General features: G+C 48.1%; 1 protein-coding gene and 1 long non-coding RNA gene across 8 annotated transcripts in view; both read right to left on the bottom strand.

Annotated features, from left to right (window-relative positions):
• Positions 1–479: 479 nt before the first annotated feature.
• Positions 480–7,214, bottom strand: LOC146399722 (uncharacterized). Its single transcript, XR_014814717.1, has 2 exons — positions 4,937–7,214; positions 480–3,913 (listed from the first exon to the last, which is right to left on the bottom strand). It is a non-coding gene; the product is annotated as an uncharacterized LOC146399722 (long non-coding RNA).
• Positions 7,215–11,827: 4,613 nt separating this feature from the next.
• POLD3 (DNA polymerase delta 3, accessory subunit) overlaps positions 11,828–23,603 on the bottom strand; it is a 51,789-nt gene continuing 40,013 nt past the window's right edge. For 5 of the 7 annotated variants that reach the window (XM_084974422.1, XM_084974423.1, XM_084974426.1 and 2 more), the window contains 3 exons: positions 19,460–19,572; positions 18,267–18,345; positions 11,828–13,850 (listed from right to left, as the gene is read on the bottom strand). In XM_084974422.1, the coding sequence (XP_084830548.1) occupies positions 13,648–13,850; positions 18,267–18,345; positions 19,460–19,572 (395 nt within the window). In that variant the 3' untranslated portion in view covers positions 11,828–13,647. The remainder of the gene's footprint in view (positions 13,851–18,266; positions 18,346–19,459; positions 19,573–23,603) is intronic. The other 2 variants (XR_014814345.1, NM_001244235.1) reach the window with 2 other exon arrangements.

The raw sequence follows: 23,603 nt of genomic DNA, 5'->3' as shown, positions 1-23,603 counted from the left end.
GATACAGGAGAAAGAATACCCAGGCTTTGGAGCCAACAGGCCTGAGTTTCCATCCTAGATGTGCTATTTGACTTTAGGTAAGCCACATACTCTCATTTATACAATCGGGGATAATATGTATTTTGCAAGGTTGTTCCGAAAATGAGAGATACTCTATGTAAGTCCTCTAGCATCTAGCTGGCATGTAATAACCATCTCTGTCATCTGGTTCTATCACTTCCTTGCTTGATAACTTTCCATAGTTTCTTATTTCCTTGGAAGAAAAAAACTCCCAGATTCCTCAATATAAGCCCCCCACCCCACCCCCGCCGCCCCATGAGCCGAGCTCCTTTTACCTCTTCAGCCTTGACTCTTGCCGCCGAGCTTCCTTGACTTTGCTTTGGCTACACTGAGCTATTTTCGCCATCTCTGCAGGCTTTTACCTCTGTACGGAACCTTATTTCGATCCTCCGCTTGTCTTACCAACTGAGAGAGCATCATTTCATTCATTCATTCCTTTGTTTATTCACTCATCAAACGTTTATGCAGGTCCCATCACATAGCAGGTACCATGATACAGCAGTGGACAAAGGGTACACAATCCCTGTCCTCAGTGGAATTTGCCACCAAGTCTTACTACATCCCCCATGTCTGAACACGGGGCCCCTTCTAATTTTATGGTGTCCTGTATGTCTCCGTCATAGACCTCTCCTTAAATATTGTAATTACTTCCTGCCGATGGTTAACTCTCACTAGATGGTAAACTCCGTGGGGCCCGGAGCATGTCCTCTTCATCTTCGCTTGATTCCCACTGCCTAGCATATTAAATATTTGTTGAATTAACAGCAAATTACTGAAAGGTCAGCTGGGCTCTGAAACCTACACAGAGCACGGACTCCGGGCAAGACACTGTGGGAGCTAAAGGCCCATCGCACCAGCCAAGTGACCACCAAGATCTCAGGCTCTGGGCCCGAGACCGCACTCGCTGGACAAGCCCATCGTGCGGCCCCTCGGTCTGCTGGCACGGATGACCCCGCTGCTTTCCGCACGGATGCAGCCTCTGCGGGAGTGTTCTTCCTTCCAGGACTTTTAACGCCCCCAGTCCACAGAGTTCTATCAGCCTCATAGGCCATCGGCTTGCGTCTCCAGGAACCACAGCAAGTCCTGAGCAGCCCCCATGTCATGTACCTCGGACTTCCTCTGGGGCCGTGGGGAGTTTCTTGCCCCCTTTGGACACGATAGTTTCATATTCTTTGCTCAGTTAAAGTTGTCAGAGTCTTGTTGTCTTTCCCGAGTCTCAGTGAATAAACTAAGTGTGGCTGGCAGCTGAGTTTTCAGTTAGATTGGTCTCCGTTACTAGAAGCGGTGAGAAAAGCCATTTTCATGTATGGATGAACAGCAAAACTGGGACAACTTTGGAAGAGGCGACCTGGCAATATGTGTCTTAAAAAATGTTTATCGGTTAACACAGCAATTCTCTTCCTAGGAATTGATCCTAAGGATAGTTTAAAATACATCACAAGAAGTTCCCATCGTGGCTTAGTGGTTAACGAATCCAACTAGGAACCATGAGGTTGTGGGTTTGATCCCTGGCCTCGCTTAGTGGGTTAAGGGTCCAGTGTTGCTGTGAGCTGTGGTGTAGGTCACAGACGTGTTTCGGATCCCATGTTACTGTGGCTGTGGTGTAGGCCAGTGGCTACAGCTCCAATTGGACCCCTGGCCTGGGAACCTCCATATGCCGAGGGTGCAGCCCTATAAAGACAAAAGACAAAAAAAAACAAACACAGATTTGGGTGCAATCACCCTAAATGCAAGCATAATGCTCCGGAGAAGTTTGTCTCAATGAGACTTGCGTAAAAGTTGCTTACGAGACATTCAGCTTTCAGATAAGAGTTATTCTTATAAGGTATTTAGGTCCAAATTTTAGCCATCTGGAGGATTTTAGAGGAAGAATAAGCTCTGAGCTCTCTAATGTGGTGGAGTATTAAGAGGAGTGGACTGAAATTTCAAAGACCAGGCTCCACCGCTGACGGCATGGTGTTCTGGGTAAGGCCGCTGACCTCCCAGGGCCCTTTCCTCATCTACGAAATGGGATGCTCTCTGCCTGTGTATCTCGGACAGGTGTGTAAGGAGGGACCCAGCTTTCCCTTCGGCCTGTTCAAGGGTGTGCTCTGTAGTGACAGTGACTGTTTTTGTGGTTTCCTTTTGCCTTTAGAATGACAAGATACCTACCACAGCCACAAGGCTCCCGACAGTCTAGCTCAGCCTACATCTCTGGCCTCATCATGGGCACCACCTTCCTGACGGTCACTGGGCTCCAGACACACTGCCCCACCCCCACACCCCCCTGCCACCCCCAGGCCCTTCACCTGTGCTCTTCCCTCCACCTGAAATCCTTGCCCCTGTGTCTGGCCGGCTCCCACTTACTGCAAAGTTTTGAGCCTAAATGCCACTCTTCACTGGGACATCCTCTTGGACGATGCCCAACACGGAGGTGCCCCATCCCACGCTCCCAGAGTGCCCCTACAGAGCCTGCGCCAGGCTTGCCACCGTGGCCGGTCAGTGCTCGTCTATGCCACACTTCATTGGGTTGCTGCTCCCTTCCCCGCTCCCTGAGGGCAGGTTCTGGTTCTGACTTCTTCATGACTGTGTGTTTTCGGGGCTTGGCAGGGTGCCCAGCCCAGAGACACAAGGTCAAGTTCTTAAATGAATGAATTTTTACCATCTTAGAGTGTCGGGGATAGAGCTCTGTTGGCTTCCTTTTACAGCTGACAAAATAAAGGCCCAGCGAAGAGAAATGACTTTACCCAGATCATATGGCTGATGAGGGGAGGAGGCAGTTTGAGATTCACTCATTCATTCACTCGGTCTTTCCTAAGAGCCTACTATGGTCCAGGCCCTGTCCTAGGTGCTGGAGGTGGAAGCACAGCCCAAGCAGGCCCTGTGGCCTAGGACTTACTGCACTGCAGTGGAGGAGACGAGCAGATAAACAGGAGCACGTAGCGCCGTCTCAGATGTTACATCTGTGAAGAAAGATGTGCCCTGAGGACAAAAATCACATCACCAGCAAAGACTCAAACCCATGTTTTCTGCTTCCAAGTGCGGGCTCTTTCCACTACACCACGCCGCCTGCCCTAAGTAAACAAACAAAACCATAATTTATGAGGCTCCCTCAGCTGCCTGTGTGTGTGCTTGCTGGGGTGAAACCCTCATGCTGTCCATGAAAAAGGGCCAACATCAGCAGGAGCAGCAGCTGACTGGCTTGCCTGCTCAAGCAGGTGTCGCAGCGTTCGCCAGCCTGGCCTCTCCTGCCTTGAAACTTCACATCTGGCGCCTGCAGAGAGAGGGAGTGTGTTTAATAAGGCAGCTATTGACCAAGTGGACTGAGGCTGGAGTTGGCTTGTCTCTGGGAATGATGCAAACCACAAGAGGACCGTACTCAAGAGGCAGACAGAGAAAACAGATGGGCTCAAACTGCAGGCGTGACTCTTGCCCGAGCGGCCCCTCCGTCGCTGGGGGAGGCAGCCGAGGCCTCTTCGCTGCCGAAGATCTGTTTATTTTTTCACTTATAAAGGCGCCCTCTGATGTCTGTACTTGGAGGAGACTGTGCACTCAGACTGCTAGCTTTCCTTTAAATGGTTTCAAGTAGAAATGTGCTTGACCTAAGAGGACAGGACGTGTGCAGAACGACACGGCAGCCCCTGGGCGGGAGGGGTGCTGGTGGGTCGGGGGGTCATGGGGTGACAGGTGCGTGGAGGCACAGGCCGCCCGTAGAAACCTCCTCTTCTCACTTTGTCAGAGCATCCGTTCTGATTGGTGGTCCAGTGTGCTGCCTGTGCCACAACGCAGACACTCTCGCAAAGGTCAGTTGAAATAAATGAAGGACAAAGCTTCATTTTCCTCACGTGGGGAAGAGTAAGGCCCGCAGCACTGCCTGGAAAATAACCATGGTTATCACTTGCTGACTGAAACCACTAAGCTGGACGCCCTGTGACCTTTCACCCTCACACTCACCCTGCTGTCGATTTTATCATCATCTTACAGAGGAGCAAACTAAGGCTCAGGGGACGTTCAGTGACTTTCTGGAAGTCACACTGGTAGGAAACAGGCTCTGAACTCTGGTGTGTCCGACTCTAAAATCCAAGTACTCTCTACAAAACCAAGAAGTAACAACCACTTGCTCCACAGCACAAAGCGACCCTCTCTAGCTGCTGGGAAGCCACCAACCTCATGTTGTGAGCTTTGCATAATTCTAAGTAAAGTGGGGCAGGGGCTTCATGCAGAAGCTTCAGGATAGCTGGTCCCTTATTTTATTTTTTTTGGTCTTTTCTAGGCCTGCCCCCATGGCATATGGAGGTTCCCAGGCTAGGGGTCCAATGGGAGCTGTAGCTGCCGGCCTACACCACAGCCACAGCAACGCAGGATCCAAGTTGAGTCTTCAACCTACACTGCAGCTCACTGCAACGTCGGATCCTTAACCCACTGAGCAAGGCCAGGGATCGAACCCGCAACCTCATGCTTCCCAGTCGGATTCATTAACCACTGAGCCATAACAGGAACTCCTGGTCTCTTCTTTCAGAGCTGAGCTCAGGAGTTTGCAGCAAAAACCTCCCTGCGAGGGTAGAAGCCTGTCACTGCACAAGTCCACGCGGAACGGCTGCTCAGTGAGCGCCCGATGTGAACCCCGGCTGCGACATGCAGGACTGCTTACTGCACTCCACCCCATTGGCACAGAACTTGAATGAGGAGTGGCCAGGATGCTCAGTCTGCCCCTCAAGCCCCAGCTCTACCATGTGCTAGCTGGGTAGCCTCTCCTCATTTCCTAATTCACAAAATTGGGCTGTCTACACTTCACAAACTGGTTAGGAGTAAATAATAAAGCATATGGGAGCACCTGGCGTGGGACAGGTGTACAATAAACGTGACCTGAACTTAGACATGCTTTTCTGTTACTCACAGATGAATTCAGTTGACCAGTCTGGGGCTATGGGTCATTCTGGCCCAAAGAATTCCAGGCAGATGCAGTCAGTTCCAGGTCTACATCAGAGTGTGTACTCGTGCGTCAGAGAACGGCCTCCACGGGTCCTTAGTGGAACCGCGGAACCAATTCCATCTCCATGGTTTAACGAGGACCATGGCTCAGGCCAGAGCCAGAGGATTTCCAAGCATGAGATGACCCAGCGAAAGGCTCTTCATTCCACGTTTGAAGTTGCTCTCAGTTCCCTCCTGTCCTGAACTTCCAAGGGGATCAAAGGAATCATTTGCCCAAAATGGAACTAAATCCAGCTTTGTATTTTTTTCCTCTGCTCGTTCTATCTGAAGATGCAGGTCCAATTTGGCTTTTATTTATGACCTATTTCATACTGGCGATTTTCTCTTCAGGTTACAAAGGGAAATTTCTCTAATGTACAGATCTGAGATGTTAAAATTCTTCGCTGGCTTCCTATTGCCTGTAGTGTGAAGTCTAAACTACTTAGCAGGAGTTCCCGCCGTGGCTCAGTGGTTTGAACTCAATTAGTATCCCTGAGGACGCGGGTTCAGTCTCTGGCCTCAATCAGTGAGTTAAGGATCTGGTGTTGCCACGAACTGTGGTGTAGATTGCAGGCGTGGTTTGGATTTGGCATTGCTGTGGTGTAGATCAGGTGTTGCTGTGGCTGTGGAGTAGGCCAGCACCTACAGCTCTGATTCGACCCCTAGCCCGGGAATCTCCATATGCCGAGAGTGCGGCCCTAAAAAGACAAAAATAAACTACTTAGAGACCTCTGTGATCTGGCGCCTACCTACTTAGTGGTCTCCTAGCCCCCTATCCCATCTCGCATTAAACCACTTAGAACCCCCTGAACACCCTGTGTTCTCTCACGTGTTATACCTCTTGTGTCCTATGCCCTTTGCCTGGGTCCCTTCCCTTGCCCAGTGGGCAAACCTGTTTTCAGGTTAAGCACTGCATCCTCTGCGACGCGTGAATCCCGATGGCGGGCACAGACAAGCCTTCCCTGGGCCACACCGCCTGGGCACACGCATCCTTCACGCGGGGCAGGAAGACCGGCAGGGTGGAGAGAATAGGGTTTCAAGTCAGAAAGCCTCGCGCTTAAGCTCTGGCCCTCCCCCCAGGCAGCTGCAACACCCGCCACAGGGAAGCCCGGTCTCGCCGGCTCACGGACAGTCCGCTGATGGGGTTTTCTTCACGTGAAGGTAGATGCAGGGGCTTGAAGCCAGAAGATTCAGTGACCCGAAGCACTGGCAGGATCCCCGCTCTCTGGGATGGACCGTGTTCTAAAGATGAACTCATTTCGCTCCTTTAGTCCCGGCCCCCCCGTGCGCTCGCACACCCATTGGTCAAGGAATCAGCTTCCTGCACAGGCGTGCTAATCTCAACCAGATTATTTTGGTTGTTCCTTTTTCATTATAAATGCATTATTAAAAATAAACCCATCTCACCTTTGCCACTTGGCAAAACATTTAAACTCTGGGCCTCGCTATCACCCCTGTAAATGGAACGTGTTCTGAGGATGAGAGAACACGTGTCTGGCATATGCTCTGACCCACAGTAAGCGCTCATGTTACTTTACCATGATGGCACGTGTAAATTCTCTGTCTCTCCCACCACCAGACAGTACATTTCTCGGGGGCAAGAAATTCACCTTTGTATTCATCCGGCACCACAGCAATGGGCCAGAGTGAGCTTCGGACCAAAGTCCTGGAGCTGCACAAACACGCACACGCTTCGCCTTTCCCCCGGCGCACGGTCCAGGACGGCAAGGAACCTGTCATGGGCTTTGGTCTGTCACAGCAGCCGCCGTGGTCACCGGGCAGACTGGCAAGCATGCATTCGAGGCGCCTCCCTGAGGAGACCAACACCTCTTTCTTCTCCTTGGGCTTGCTCTGTACTGGAAAAGTCACGCGACATGGTGTCTAAAAGCTTGATTCCAGTCCCGGCCCACTCCCTTACTGTCAATGTGAGCCATACTCGCTAAACAACCTGGTTTTTTTCCGCCAAACAGGGGAGACGGAAACCTGGAGGACTATCACAGGGATGACGAAGATCAGGCGAAGCGCCACGTAAAGCGGACTCTAAGCGGGACAAGGGCGACGCACGGAAGCAGGCTTGACGGTTTACAGGAAGATGGAATACAAAGCAGTACCGTGATGATGCTGTGTTTATATAATCGCCACATTTCTTTTAGGAAAACTTAGTTTTGAGATTCCCTTGGCCTAAACCGGTGCCATCGGTGGCGAACAAGTGTCCTGGGGCCCTTTTCCTACCTGTGAACTCACAGCATGACTTAAATAGGGCAAAAAATGCCAAATTTCTTCTTGATTTTCTTGCAAAGCTTAAGTCAAAGGCAAGACCAAGAACTGGACACTCTTTTCCAAGGAAAAACAGTCAGTATCTTGATTTAAATTAAAAGCAACTCAGTGGTTTACTTAGAGACCTATGCTCTATTCAGAAGAGTTTCCTGATGATCCAAAATTAATCATAAAACTTTTATTCTAGCCTCTCTTTAAATTCTTCTTAACATTTATTAGCCTACTTGTCTAACTTTGTAATTTAGTAAGCGTGGTATATTGAGCATAATTGAATCTCTGTTTGTAGACTCAAGACCACTTGGCAGGGAGGCTGTAGAGAGGGCTCGTGCAGCAGGTGGGTGGTTGAGTTAGATAAACACCAAGACTGCCTTCCAGTTTGACAACCTGGGATCCAAACAACCTCGCTGTGTCTTCCCTTGTAAAAAGGAACATGAATCATCACTGCCAAGAGCAGTAGAGCAAGGCGGTGAAGACTGCAGGCCCCGGACGAAGCCAAGGCGTCAAGACTAATATCCCGGGAGTTCCCTGGTAGCTCAGTGGGTTAAGGATCCGGCATTGTCACTACTGTGACGTGGTTTCGATCCCTGGCCAGGGAACTTCCGTATGCCACAGGCATGGCCAATACACACACACTGGCTCTGTCACTTGCTAACTCCATGACCTTACGGTTCCTTTACTTCTCTGCTTCAGTCACCTCATGTGTAAAATGGGAATAAAGGTACCTATCTCTTAGGGTTGCTGGAAGGGTTAAGAGTTAATATATCTGAGAGGAGGGGCAAGACGGAGATATGGGATTAAGAGCAACAGACAACTATGTATAAAATAAGCTACTCGGATATATTGTAAAATACAGGGAATACAGCCAATATTTTATAACTATGAATGGAACATAACCTTTAAAAATTGTGAATTACTGGAGTTCCCTGTGATGCCGAGGGTTAAGGATTTGGCACTGTCACTGCAGCGGCTCAGGTCACTGCTGTGCCAGGGGTTTGATCCCTGGCCCAGGAAATTGCCACGTGCCACGGGCATGGCCAAAAAAACCTGTGAATTACTATGTTGTACACCTAATACTATACATGGACTACACTTCAATGTTTTTTAAAAAGTTAATACATTTAACATCCTTGGAACAGGGCCTGGCACATAGTAGGTGTGCCAAAATGTGAGTTATCCTGCTTTGTGTTAGCCTAATGTGTGTCAGAACCCTAGAGACTGACTGCCTATGCAGAATTTCATGAAAGTCTTCAAGCAACCCTTTAAGGTAGATGATTTAGCTCATTCTAAAGATGAGGGACTTATCTGAGGTCAGTGCCTTAAACAGGGCTGGCATCCAGAGCCCTCTGCCTCCCAACTCGTGTGCACCCTGCTTCTCTGGTATGCCAGACTGTTGAGTGTATACAAAACTGAGTTGAACTGGTGCTGATCCAATATACGTAGGTCCTATAAGCTGCCTTTTGGAATAATCCTGCTTGCTAGCCTGTCAATATTCTCACTTTTAAGGTAGGACAGAAATAACTCCATTAAGGATCCACTTTATGATGGTTTACTTACGCCACAATTGTGTAAATGGTGACGTCCGAATAGCTAGATAAAAAAAATCCACTCACATGGTGAACTTTTCTCAGCCTGTTTCTTGTCTTAAATCCTTTGTTATTCTTTACACAGGACTATAAATCTTTGCCCATTATGATTATCCTGGCCCTCTTCTCATTAAGTCCCTCGTCTACCACTCATCTAAGCATCGTCTCCTTGCTACACACGCTGTACAGAGCCCACGTCCTGCCATTCCAAAATGCTGACCTCTGAGCTCTTGCAAGCCGGGACTAAACAGTGCTGGCATTCACTGCCTGACGCTTCGGGTTTGAAAGCCCCAAAGCAGATGCTAAACAATGTGGTTTTTCCATTCTTCATACTTATTCCCAAGGAAAGACATAAGAACCTTGAGAAAGCAAGCCTAAGAGCCCGAAAGAGAGAAAAAAGGCCCAGCCATGAAGAACTTTGAGTGTTAAGGGAGGGGGGGCAGGGGGAGAAGCCAAAGTGAAGCCTCAAGAAACAAGGCATCTGGCAAAAGCAAATGAGAAGAAAGGAAGGGGTCGGGGGAGCCAGAGACGCTTCAGAGTTTGCAGTGGGAGGGGAGCAAAGGTGGGTTTGGATCAGAAGCCTTCCCAAGTTTCTCGGGCTCAAGTGTCTGGGTGGTAGTCTGTGGGTGGCCCGGGCTGAACATAAAAAAAACTGGACTCAGATACAAGTGCTGAGAAGTGTCATGCAGCAGGGAGCGGCGAGAGTCAACCCGAAAGGCAGTCATTTGGGTACAGCGTGCCCTTCAGAGAGGGCATGGTGACAGCCCGGGCTAATTTACAGAGCTGCCAGGGCAATAACTCAGAAAGCAACACTGCCTTCTCCCCACACAGCGAGGCCGCCTCAGCAGGCCTCACGGTGGTCAAGGGCTGCCTTACAGCATCCCGGAACCAGGGGAAGGAGACACGTTTACCAAAACGAGTCCTGACACAGAGTGCGTCTCTGGCAAATGCATTATTCTTCACCCACTCTCCTCGGCTCCTGGAGCAACTGTTTCGCTTCCTTATATGGCCCTTCTCTCCAGCTCTCTCCTGTATCATAACCAACGCCTTCTGGGAGAAACAAAGATAGAAAAGGAAGAGATCCGGTCCACTCATTCCCCTCAGTTTTGTTGTGTTTTGTTTCCCCAGGGAAATGAGCAGAGGCTCACGTCTTTTGAGAATGTCAGAAAAGAACTACCCCAGCTTTTGAAAGCACTTTTTAAAAACTGAAGTCATTTCTGTTAGAGAAAGAGCTGTGGTGACGGGGGCAGACAGGGCCAATGCTGCAACCGCCTGCCCTGACGGCCCGGACGGAGCAGTCGTATTTTAAGCAGGACATTTTTCTTTGATTCCCTGAGAACTTGAATTTGAACACTCCCAGAACTAGGAGACGGTGTGCGAGCAGGGGTAGAAACCCTCCTCCCACGGCTCACGACATCAAAGACCATGCCAGCTGCCAGGCATACATGAAAATCAACTTCTCACGTTACCCGCTTCTTCTGAGTCTCCCATGGGCCTTCACAGTCTTCGAATAAAAGCCCAACTCCGTAGGAGGACCCCAAAAGCCACGTCCTTCTGCCTGGAAAGCCCTTTCCATTCCTCTTTGGTAAAATCCTGCTCGTCCTTCACCAAACGGCTCGGCTTCCTCTCCTCCCGGGAGACGTCCTCCGTCCACCGGCCCGGGGCTCGAGGGGACGCTGCGCTGGGCCGGCGGGGCTCCGTGCGAGGCTCCACCTCATCCCGCTGGCTCGTCTCTCCCACGAGAGAGCCCCCGAGGTCGAGTGGCCAATCCTGGGATTCCGAGATGTCTTCTAGTGCTCCGGTCAGGAGTCCGACGTGGAGTAGATACCCGGCAAATGTTTTAACGAATAGTAAACAGCGAGCCACACTCCTCACGTTCTTACAGCAGGAAAATATACTCTCTACACCCTTTCAAAAAACAGGACAGCCCTCTTCCCTCCTTGACCACATTTATGGTCCGAAGGATGATTCTGTAAGAGACGAACATCGGCGTCCCATCCTTGCTAGCACTTCAGGACGCTGGTGGCTGATGACGGCATTTGTGGCATCAAGAAGAAAGCCATTTGTAAGCGCACCTGCTTGTGCTGAATTTATTCTGTACATACATCACTTCACTTTTGACAACCCATGGTAACTTGTTTGAGTTGTTTTGGCTTGTTTGCTTTTTGTCTTTTTAGGACCACACCCACGGTACACAGAGGCTCCCAGGCTAGGGGTCAAATTGGAGCTATAGCTGCCGGCCTACAGCACAGCCACAGCACCTCGGGGTCTGAGCCGCGTCTGTGACCTACACCACAGCTCACAGCAACACTGGATTCTTAACTCACTGAGCGAGGCCAGGAATCAAACCTGCGTCCTCGTGGATACTGGTTGGGTTCGTTACCCACTGAGTCACGACGGGAACTCCCTGCGCTCTGTTTTGATAAAGAACCTGAGGCTTAGAGCCATGCCCAAGGTCACAGAGCCAGCAAGTGGCGAAGCCAGACTAACACAATGTGCAAGAACAGGACCAGACTTTCTTATAAAGGAACTAAAACCAAGATTTCCCACAGGGCTGAAAAAATGATGAAGACAGCAAATAACTTGTCCATCTCAGACTAAAGGTATGCAGTTTTAACAACATAAACTGAAAACCAACCTTGTTCCTGTTCAGAGTTTGAATAACTGCATCCACCGTTGCCATCCTGTCCAATAACAGACCTCACCTCATCAGACATTCCGTTTGAAGCAGGTTTGGAATTTCTCAAATTTATTTAACTCACATGATAACATGGTAGAGGGTTTTTTTTGTTTTTTGAGGGTTTTTTTTTTTTTTTTTTTGCTTTTTTTACAAAAAGAAAAAAACCAGCTAGCACTTGCTAAGCCCTGCAGACGTCTCAGAGTGTAGGCAGCACACTGGGCACAGTAGTCACAGGATTTGCAGTATCCTTTCAAAGATAAAACTCCACCGGCACCAGTTTTCCAATTCAACATGTGATTTTATTAAAGATCCCAGCATAATTTTTTAAAAAGACTGAATTGTTGCTTTTTTCTTTAACTTTCCATTTCTACTTAGAAAAATGACTAGAGGCGATGACAAAAATAGCCATTTAAAAGGATTCTTCCCCAGCAGCTTTTTGTAAAGGTTTAAGACCTGCCTTTCCACGCTTCTCTCCACCCTTTTACATTTTAAAAAGGAAGGGGTTTGGAACGTGTCAGCCTTCACGCAGCCTGCTGCGCAAAGCCTCTGCCTTCTCTAGTTGCAGACGCGATGCCGGGACTCATCTCTCAAACCTCTGGTTTTAATCAAGGCCATGGGGTGCTGGCTGGAGAGCCCTGGGTGACAGTTGCAAAAGCAGCTCCTGCTAATCCAAGGTCATTCACAGTCCTAACCTAAACAGTAGACGCCGAATGCATCATTGACGACACACAGCAGGCCGAGCGGAAGGAACAAGGAGCGAGTCAGACATCCCTCGTCTGTCCGCTGGGCGTCAGGCCAGCCGCCGAGCCTGCCTTCCCCTCCCCAGAGCTCACTGTGCAAGATCACGGTCACGCCACCTCCGGCCCCTGAGCTCGCTGTCAGCCATAAAGGAAGGCGCTTCCAAGTTATCACTGGAATAAAGGATTTTCCATAAGGAACCAATGAAAATGTTTACCTCTACCAACGACTCAGTCTCTCCTTGTCTTCTTGGGGAGCCTTGGGGCGGTGGGGGGGAGGGGGGAATTAAAAAGACGGAGGAGCCACATCTGGAGATGATACGCTTTATCTCTTCCTCATTTCCTTCCGGGACTAGATTGTTTCTGAACATTCAGGGTCCTTGGGAAGGAGAACCACTGCTCAATTATTGTTGTACAGGGTGTGGGAGCAGAGGCGGCTCTGGTTAGTCTTCATTTCATCAGTCAGGTTTCCCCTCTGGTAGCGAGAGTGGGAAGGGGAGGGGGAGGAGACCGAAACCAGAGCAGTGTCCACACACCCTGTGTCGGCAACACGAGGCCTCGGATACCATCCGTGCTGACTTGGAGTCATTTCCGGTGGAGCTGAACACGTCATTCCACTTCTGTCTGTGCTCCGCCCGAGGCTGTTCCCTAACCGCGACTCGCCAGTGAAGGCCTAGAGAGCGAGCAATTTGTGCCCGGGCTAGAACACGAGCAACGTGCGGGGCTGTGGCCAGGTGTCCGCGCGCTTTACAAAGGAGGACAAGAGGAGCACAAGGGAGATTTCTGCTGCAGCCTTTAGTCCAACCAAGATTTAAAAGACTTACAGAAAATGCTTCACGCAGAACTACGGCGGTGGGGAAGGGAAGGGTGGGAGGCAGTGGTGAACACATCAGTAAAATTCAGGCATAAAAGAATACCCACCCAAGGCCACAGAACACAAAGAACCAAGAGGATCACTTCCTGAGCCAGGAACAGATGGATCGGGCCATAGGGTGGGTAGGGCACAGTGGATCAGCCACTAAATGGCTTCAGTGATCATTCTGAAACCTGTTCCAATTTATTTTTGGAGGGAATCCTCCAGGACAGGTCAAAGGTTGTGCTCAAAAAAGGTCATCAGAAGATAACAGCTTTTAAAATATCCTTTTGCCTCTTGCTTCCAGGCGATTTCCTTTTGGTTGAAAACCAGAAACCACAGAAACCTTACAGGATTCTGTAAGGAAGAACAGACCTTACAGGAAGAACAGTCTTTTGACAGAGGCGAGGTGAGGCGCTGGATGAACTTACACAGTAAGTGAGAGTCCGTATGTCTTGGTCTTGGCCCTGGGCCACTCCACGTCTCTGCCCTAACAGAGACGGCAGCTCACTTCCTCTGGAAGAAGCCGGTGATGGACACTTGTCTATTGGCTTTGCCCAGAGCCGCTGTCCCTTTCTTTGGGCCCCTTCGTTCCTCTTTGGGCTCCTTTTTCACGGCCATGGCGGGCGGCCTGGGCACAGAGGAAGTCTTCGCCTGGAGCTCTTCCTCACTATCGGTGCAGGATTCACTCTCGTAGACTTTTTCAGTCACTGGGAGGACAAGGCAGAAACGTGCTGTGAGTGGGCTGAGCCACTGAAAGCGCGGCTCTCTCGGGAGAGTGATACTGGCTCACCGCCCCCCACCAGTGACCGAGGGAGGTGTGCTCACCGGCCACTGCGGCTTCGTCCGCCAGGACATCAGTCCCGCCTCAGGCAGGCGGTCTCTGGCGGGGCCGCTCCCTGGTTGCTATGCCCCAGGCCTTCAAAGAGGCCTGATCATGCGACTGCCCGCACCCTGCACTGGGCCTGGTCACGCGCGCACATGCGCACTCGCTTCCTGAGCTCTGCAGCAGCAGCAGCAGCAGCAGCCCCATCGCAAACACCCGATTCTGCCTCCCTGCTTTGACTGGCTCACTCAGCCTCACCTCCCTGACCCGCCTGCCCTTCCTGTCACTGCTTTTCCTGGTCTAAACCCTCTGCTCTGCCTGCGTCCCCAGCCTGTCCCGGCACACTCACCGCCACGGGCCCCTCCCTGATGTCACCCACTCTCTGCACGTCCTAAGGTCAGAGAATTGGAGATTCCTCAACTGTTCAGTTCTTGGTTCTCAGTGACCCAGGATTTACTAGTGGGCTACATCATGAAGATAAGGGTCTCAAGCCAACCCAATCAGATGACAAACTTGGTAGTTTTCAGAAAGAACAGTGATAAACATGAGCAACGATGTTACTAATGCTTTTACTCCCTAATCAGTCAAAGGCATATTCTGCCTTTTCTCCTACCAATTAAAATGCACTGAACCCTCGTCCACTGGAAACTTAAAAAATTATACCAGGAAGGAAACACTATAAGGAAGCCCCAAAGGGGAGAACACGGGCACAGACAATGGCTTCCAGCAGCGATGTCACAACCGCTGAGGGGCTCTGGGCTCTCGGGCACTGCTGCAGCGCCCACGCCAACCACATCATCTGAATCCTTCTGCAGCCTTCCTGGTTGCAGCCAATGAAGGAAAAAAAGGAAAGGAAAACACCTTTTCTTAGCAGAGTAATGTGATATGCGTCCTAAGTGCTCAAATGAATAAAGGGAAAAGTATGTTTTCCCATGAACAAACAATGATGGTTTTAAGCTCTCAATTATTGATCACTTCTGTCTAATAAAATACATGCATCTAACTGTTCCAGAGGCACAGGCATTGGAATTAAACACCTCTGTGCTCTAATCCTAGTCTGTCACTTACATAATCTCCAGTCTTAATGTGCATCAGGATTACTTGAGGGCTTGTGAGGCCACACATTGCTGGGCTTTATTTCCAGAGTTTTGGATTCAGTAGGTCTGGGGGACCCCCGAATCTGCTTTCTAACATGTTCCCAGGTGATGCTGATGTGCTGCTGGTCTGGGGGCCACCGCCTGAGAAGCCCTCTTCTTTCCTCCCTGGTGAAATGCTGACACGCCGCCCCACGGAACATACAAACCCACCAGTAAGGCCTGGCAAGCACGCTTCACTGCTCTTCTCCCCCTCACGGTGGGCCATGCTGGAAGCCAACTGGGCATAGCCAGTGGATGATTCCTTCACTTTATCCACCTAATCCTATTAAGGTTGCATAATTAACAGCCCCTCCTTAAGAGTTCCTAGGATTTGTCATGACTTTCAAGAGCCTAGAGTTTACTTTGGCTGACTCATGCCAACTTAGAGGCTAAAAAAACACTAATAAGCTTTACATGCCTATTTAGCGTTCTTGAAGCCTTAAGGCCCAGAGACCAGAGATATTATAATCTCCCATGAGCTTATGAGAAACACAGAATCTTGGGAGTTCCCACTGTGACTCAGTGGGTTACGAATCCAACTAGTATTCATGAGGATAGGATGGGGGTTTGACCCCTGGCCTCACTCAGTGGGTTAAAGGATCTGGCACTGCTGCGAGCTGTGGTCCAGGTGGAAGATGCAGCTTGGACCTGGCATGGCTGTGGCTATATGGCCAGCAGGTGCAGCTCTGATTCGACCTCTAGCCTGGGAAATTCCATATGCTGCGGGTGTGGCCCTAAAAAGGAAAAAAAAGAAACACAGAATCTCAGGTCCTGCACCAGGCTGACTGAATCAGAGTTTGAATTGTGGCAAGATCTTCAAGTAATGTGTATGCTTAGCAAAGTTTGAGAAATGCTTCTCTAAGATACGTAGGGAACTTCCACGACATACCTTATTAGTTCAACAATCATGATCCCAGACCACCATCCCCAACCTGACGCAGCTTCAATCAATATGTAACAGGATTATTGGAACAAAATCATGAGCTGTTATTTACTCATTATCTCAAAAAAGGAAAGTCTAGAGAGCCATCTACAGATAAACCAATAACTGACTAAGCTATATTCTCTATTCAAAGGGCAGCATGTCTATAGTATTAAATGCCAGCATCAACTGTCTCATTAGTTCATTACTAACCACTGGCTGTCTCATTGCCAATTTTGTACAGCGCATTGCTTGAGGGAGTTAAAAATCAGGCAAGGCAGCACCAAAAGAATTTCTTAAGCAGAACCCTTGGTATATGCCATAAGAGGCACAAGGAGCATTTCTGCAGTCAGAGCTGTACTACTTCAAACTACGGAACAAAGAAGATTTAAACTTAAAAATATAGGTCCTTTATTTTAGCTGAACAACATGCCATACTTTCCTGGGATGCCAGAAAAAAAAAAAAAAAAAAAGGCCCAGTTTGTGTGGGTAAAAGAATTCTTTTCCATTCAGCTCTTTTGCTCTTAGAAATCCACCCTGTCCAGAGGTTCACCTCAAGCTTATCTCACGGGCCCAACTCCCCAGCTTCTGCAGCAAACCCAGAGCACAATATGGGACGATCAGCTTTTTAAAGCCACAGACCAACTCTGTTCCAGGACGGGACAAACCCCCTGTGCTGGCACATTTGGAACAGTCCGAGCAGAGAGAGGAAAGCAGAACTCCTTTGTTGGTTACAGGAGCCAAGATTCATTAAATTGAGCTTGGACTAAAAACCTTAAAAAAAATGTGCTATGTGAGCACAGTTCTCATTGTTGCCTCCAAGGCTCTTAACAGTCCTGTCTGGAGACAGAAGCACAAAAAAAGCTCACATCTCATACCTGGCCAGCCCTGGAGTACTGTGTTTTGAACAAAGCAACAAGTAATTAGTCACAAATTCCCAATGAACTATCATAATGATGCTTCTGTCCTCTTAAATTTAAAAGAATAAAAAATAAAAAATTCAACAGTAAATACATAAATTACCACCAAGAGTCAAACCAAGAGGCTTGAAATTCACTAGTAGAAGACTGAAAGCAAAAAACAAAAAAAAGACCAAAGTCCAAAATTTATAAGCTCACAAGAAAGGTGGCACTGAAAAAGAATCCTCCCGTGTAAGGGATTTTATTCCCCAACCCACTGGCTACACTTAGAATGGCAGAGGCCCTTCCAGAGGAGCGGGACGTGGGGAGCAGGACAGGGCTCAAGACTGAGAAGACCGCTTCACTAGTTTCAACAACCACGCTGCTTAGGAAAGACTGGTTCTTCAGTCAGTCCGTCTTTTAAGACAAAAATCTGAACCAGAAAAGGAAAATCAAGAAGCGGAAAAAATATTTCTCTAGGGGAGCCAAGGTGTGGCAGGTGCCGCAGGAAAGGAGAAATGACAATTACAGATGACCTCACTAACAAGAGGCTGAAGAGCCTACAAACCACGACTCTTTGCAAACATGAAAGGCAGTATCGGGATCCAAAGGTCCGATCAGGCCTCAAGTGCTAAACCCCAAAAGCTCAGCAGACATGGGTCCGTTGGGGAAAGGGCAGAGCAAGCTAACGTGGCTGAAGAACCAACCAGCACCTCAAAGCCTGAATTCTCATTCCCCTCGAGGCCTCTGTAGGAAGCAGGTGCTTTTACCTAACAGGGCTTACAAGTAGGAAACATAAAGAGGTGAGCTGGAAGGCATACCCTCTAGAGAACAAATGGGGCGAAACACCAGGAAGACTCCTGCTAGGCTTTTCAGGGTCCAGTCATCTGCAGGAGGTTCCTTTCACTGTTCAAGTGGATGAAACATTCCAAAAACCCCCAACTGTTTCTCAAATCTTTGACAACAACATTCAAAACTGGCATTGTGGATTCCATCTTGCAAGTTTTTTAGATACATGACCTCATCTGAATCTTCACAACAACCCCACATCAGGCCAAGTGGATTCCACAGGTCAAGAAACTCCCCACCAGAGGTTATGCGCCTTTTATCCAAGACCTCACGGCTTGTTTTCACAGCACCTGACCCAGACAGGAGCCCACGTGTTCTGACTTCAGCTGTAGTGTTCTCTGCCCTCCAGTACACAACGTGCGGCCACAGGCAGGCGGCACAGCCCCTCCCGGCAGAGTCAGGAGCTGAAGCTGGAGGCTCCTGCTCTCTAAGGGATTAGGTGCTCTCCATGCAATAACACTCTCTCTGGATTTGGAGCCAACGATTTTTCTTACCTATGCAGCCTTCCTCATCCACAAAGGTTTTCGATTTTAGCGTGCGTTTTCGTTTTCTTTTGTTTTCTCCACTTGAGCTCTAAAGATCACAGGAAGATCAGAAGATAAAACATTAAATCCACCATGAAGGTACAGAGAAAATCACAATCACCCTCGCATACTCCATGATGATAAAAAGTTAAGCAAGGAGCTCTACAAATTCGCTTTTGGGGACCAGTCTGACCACAGACAAATTATGCTCACTGATAACGTCACTATTTATGAGAAGAAAAGCAGCACGTTAACAAAGAACTGGGTTCATTCAGTCAACAGACTTCTGCTGAGTAGCAGAGGCACCATGGTCAAAAAGACCAAGAGGACAAGGGCCTTAGTGGAAGAAAGAGACAAGGCAAACAGCCCTGCAGTCCACTCTGGTGAGGGAGGTCACAGCAGGCCACAGCAGGTGCGGACGTGCGCAGGGAAGGCCCCACGTCTCCACGGCATCCGCCCTTGCTGCGGAAACCTGCTAGTCCAGCCTCCCCACTGCAGCACTGCAACTGTCTAATTTATTCTCAGAGAGGTATTACTCCTACCAATTTCCTTTTCTTTCCCCTGGTCTTTCACTCTATCTTCTCTTCAGCTGAGGAAATTAGTGCAAAATTTAAATGACGGTCTTAACACAATGAACTAAGGTTAACTAATAGCCATAAAGAAAACAAAAACAAAACCAAAAACACAACCCGCCCATCTTCTCAATCCTTCATTGCCTACACTAACAGATGCAGCCGAGATCCAGCTAAAGATCACGGAAACCTGTATTTCCCCATTTGCAGCCCTTTTCTAGAAGAGCAACAAACACGTATAAACAGTCGTTGGCTCTACTCTCTTAAACACACACGGCTTCAAGACTTCACTTTGCACAATGACCGACAGAAGCTGGGCAGCACAACTGCACTGAGGCTAGAGGTCATGAAAAACAAGAGCTCCCAGGATTGACCTTGGCGACATTCCTGAGATGAGGCCCTATGGGCTGAACTCCTACTTCAGGCAGGAGGAAGGGAATGCCCTCCTGCACTACCTGCAGGAGAGCAGGATGAGACAGAAGCCAGCTACTGGCATCTGTCAAGTGTCTGCAGCTAACTAACGCAGCAGTGTGGTTTTATCCTTGGGCGTAAAAGACACATGGCAAGGCAACCATCCCAGTACAGTCGTACCTTGACAGGAGGAGGCTCTGGCTCAGGCTTTGGCACTGGTTCCGGAGGTGGAGAAGCAGGAGGCGGTGGGGATGGTGACTCAGCTTCATAAGCCCCAGGAGAGTCTGGTACAACTGAAATAAGGAAACCAGCTCAGATAAGAGAACGATGGCAGTATCCGTCTGGTACAAGGCCTGCTCACATGGCCCTCTAAGCTTCCATGTCCAGCAAAGGGTATTTTGTGAGCAGTAATTCATGACAACCAAGGACTCTGCAGTTATATATTTAAAATATAATTTTAGGAGTTCCCGTCATGGTGCAGTGGTTAATGAATCCGACTAGGAACCATGAGGTTGCGGGTTCAGTCCCTGCCCTTGCTCAGTGGGTTACCGATCCGGCGTTGCCGTGAGCTGTGGTGTAGGTCGCAGACGCGGCTCGGATCCCGCGTTGCTGTGGCTCTGGCATAGGCTGGCGGCTACAGCTCCGATTAGACCCCTAGCCTGGGAACCTCCATATGCTGCGGGAGCGGCCCAAGAAATGGCAAAAAGAAAAATAAATAAATAAATATAATTTTATTAATTTTCATACAAAGAAAATCAAGAATTATGAAAGCTGGAATGTACCTTAGAGATCATCCTAGCTAAGCTTCTAATTTTATAGATAATTTGAGGCATGAAGTTGTTTTATAAATATCCCCTTGTCATCTACCATGTGGCATGCATTTCACTTTATCCTCACAACAAACCTAAGAGACAAACATTGTTCATACATTAGAGTTGAATAAAAAGAGGTTCTGAGGTTAATTAATTCATCAGAGTCACAGACCTTGCAAGTGAGGTGGGAGGTTTGCAACCCCAGTCGGTCTGATTCTACAGCCTGACAATTCCTACCCTACCACTACATGCTGCCTCACTGTTCAGGGCCAGAAGCTTTCTCTGAAGATCAACTAAGGGGAGATAATCCTCAGATTAAACCAAATGTAAGTACCTTTCAGCAGAAGAGCAAATTCATCATAAATATATTTTCAGCTACACCTACCTAGCCATCATTCCTTATGCTTATGTCACTAAAAACATACAGAGGGTGAATGCTTGGCTTGATGATAAAGACTAAGGCAGACAGACAGACATGGATTCTAACACATAGAATATGGGCAAACTTAGAAAATTCTCTTTTGAACTTCACGAGTGTAAAACAGAAATAAAGTAACAGTGATTTTGTCACTGTGAGCTGAGGATTATTTGCAACCACCTGAGATGTTTGTTAGACTGAAATTTTCCAGCTGATATTAAGAGCATAAATCATGGGCGGTGGGGGAACTGCCTTTGCAACAATGGTCACAATTATAGCTCTAACGACTAGGACTTGCTTAATAGGATTTTTGTTTGGGAACTTACTTCTAGTGATTGCCTCAATGATACGGCTGGTTTTGCTACACTGAGCTCATAAGCAGGAAAGAATATTTTCAGCAGAGAAATATCACAATGGAGGTTGTACCACCTGAAATAATGGAGGTTGTACCACCTGAAAACAGAGTGCCATCAGAGGGATCCCACTATTTCTGAATAGGTCCAGAAACAGTGGTCTTAGTATAAGGTCCAGGAAAGGGGCAGATCCTCAGCTGACCTATTGCTTAATCACGACAAAGAAACTGCTGGTCAAGGGACTGGGTAGCTGCTTAGCCTCACCTGCTCCCTGAATCTCCTGGCTGTGTTCAAATGCTTAGCACAAGTCTTGGATCTGAAAGTCTCCCAACTCATTAGGTCAGTGTTAAAAATTATGACAGTGGAGGATTCAAGGCCAAATGACCTAAAGAGGTGAGGCAGAACAAGAGCCAGAAAGAAACAATAAATTACACACTTCAAGTACGAAATGGGCCCCCAAACTCTGTAAGCTCTAGGAAATAGAAACACAAAAGGAAGTGGTCCAGCTATTAACCAGCTCCGGGAGGCTAGAACACGACGGGCACTCAAGCGAGCAAAAGTCAAGTCAAACCACAGAACTAAGCACCCATTTTTCTGAAGGTGTAGCTATTAAGAAGGCTGTGCCACAATGTGTTACAGTGGCAGGAGGAACGTTTATGCCGTGAGGACGCCAAAGAAAAGGAATTTTGAGTACTCCCAGTAATAAATTTATGAGTTCTCATTCTATTTCCAGTTCTGTAACCACTTGACTTAACCAAAGAAAACACATCATCCCAGCGGCACCTCGAAGTCCCTCTCACTGCCCTGCAGGACACAGTTTACCTGCGTTCCCCTGTTAGACTCTAGGCCCCACACAGGCAGAGGCACCGCCATTTCCCTCGCATTAAATACACGGGGACAACGGTTTCCTTTTTCAAGTAAAGGAGAGGAACCATTTTCTGAACTAAACTTGGGGTGAGGGGCTTCCAGGTTAAAGAAGATTCAGCATATCCCTCCCTCTCTCTTCCATACACCCTCAAAGAGAAACATGATAAAACCAAGACATGCTGTAACCCCTTCATAGTGGGGAAGAGAACATCATAGGAGCCAAAAGCATTTAGTGAATAAGAAATTCCAGCAAATCCTGGAACAAGGCAGGCAGAAGGGAGAAAGCTGACAAGAGAAGCATCAGTCAACTAGTGGAGTCAGGCGAGCTTACTACATATTATAAAACTTGTATTTTACCTGACTTTTGAAATTGTGTATATGTATTATTTTGTATATTAAAAAAATAAAATATTTTGAGAAAGGAAAGATAGAGAAAACTACTAGAATTTTCTGGGCTTTATAAACACCAATCATTCATTTTCCTAATAGCCCTACAAAACCATCACTATTTCTGTTTCATATGACTGAAAGTTCAAAGAGATTTTTTAAAAACTTGCCCATATTCATTGCTAGAATCCATGTCTGTCTGCCTTAGTCTTTATTATCAAGCCAAGCCCTGTCTCTCAATATGTTTTTCACAGCATAAGCATAAGGAATGATGGGTACATTGGTGTATTTTAAATATATCTTTCACAGGTTTGCAGCTCTTCAGATGGAAGGTATTCAAGCAGTAAAACATCACTTACACCAGGAAAGCAACCTTTGCTGGGACAGAATAAGAACTGCGGTAAAACTAATTGCAGGGATCCAGTAATGTAACCACTGTTTATCAGCATTTTCTGGAAGAGATGGGTAATTAGAATTCCTGGAAATCATTCACAGCTTCCTAGGAAATTTTTTAAACTACTTATCTTAACCTTTAAAAGGGGGGGTGGGGTAGGGATTATTTGCTTAACATTCTCTATAGGTAATTTAAAAGGACTGAAAATAGCAGCAAAGATTGACACACACCAATTAAAACGACTTCCTCCCAGCAGTGTGGACACTACTCAACTACTGTCCTTTCTTGCTGCGTCTGAGCCTTCCTTGCTTTATAAAGAGAGCATGGAGAACCACTAAAGGTGCTCACGGCTCTGCCAGCAAGAAGGTTAAGGAACAGCCCCTTGGGTAGAGAGTTAAGGTTGTGAAGTTGCGGGGGATTTTCTGAGAGAAGGTGCTTTCGGGTGTATTTACAACCATTGAACGCTTACTAAATTTCAGCAGGAAAAGTGGGGCGAATAATAAGAAAACTGACTCTATGTTAAGCACTGTCGTGGCACTTTTTTTTTTTTTTTGGTCTTCTTTTCTAGGGCCGCTCCCGTGGCATATGGAGGTTCCCAGGCTAGGGGCTGAATCGGAGCTGTGGCCGCTGGCCTACGCCAGAGCCACAGCAATGCGGGATCCGAGCCGCGTCTGCCACCTACACCACAGCTCAGGGCAACGCTGGATCCTTAACCCACTGAGCAAGGCCAGGGATCGAACCCGCAACCTCATGGTTCCTAGTCGGATTCGTTAACCACTGTGCCACGACGGGAACTCCTGTCTGACACAGCGTCTTACTTGGTGTTCATCAAAGGCCTCCAGTTTGTGTGGAGATGAGGAAACAAGGAGCTGAAGAGGGTAAGCAATCGGCCTCAAGTCACACAGTCAGTGGTGGAGGTAAGATTTAAACCCAGGTCTGTCTGACTCCAAAGTCTCTGCCATTGCCTCCACTCCTGCTGCTCCTCTACTAACTTCCAGCCGAAGACAGCATATTAACGTAATAGCATATATTTAGTGTAACAGAAATAAAACAATAATGGGTTAGAGACTGTCTCACAGCCAGTGGTATTTTA

The sequence above is a fragment of the Sus scrofa genome, chromosome 9 (assembly GCF_054392235.1).
Source record: "Sus scrofa isolate SSC_HxYL_T2T_F1_AM1 chromosome 9, Sscrofa_HxYL_maternal_Yorkshire_Landrace_v2.0, whole genome shotgun sequence".
Taxonomy (NCBI): domain Eukaryota; kingdom Metazoa; phylum Chordata; class Mammalia; order Artiodactyla; family Suidae; genus Sus; species Sus scrofa.
The sequence above is the reverse complement of the archived record's forward strand: the minus strand, read 5'-3'. Positions and strand labels throughout refer to the sequence as shown.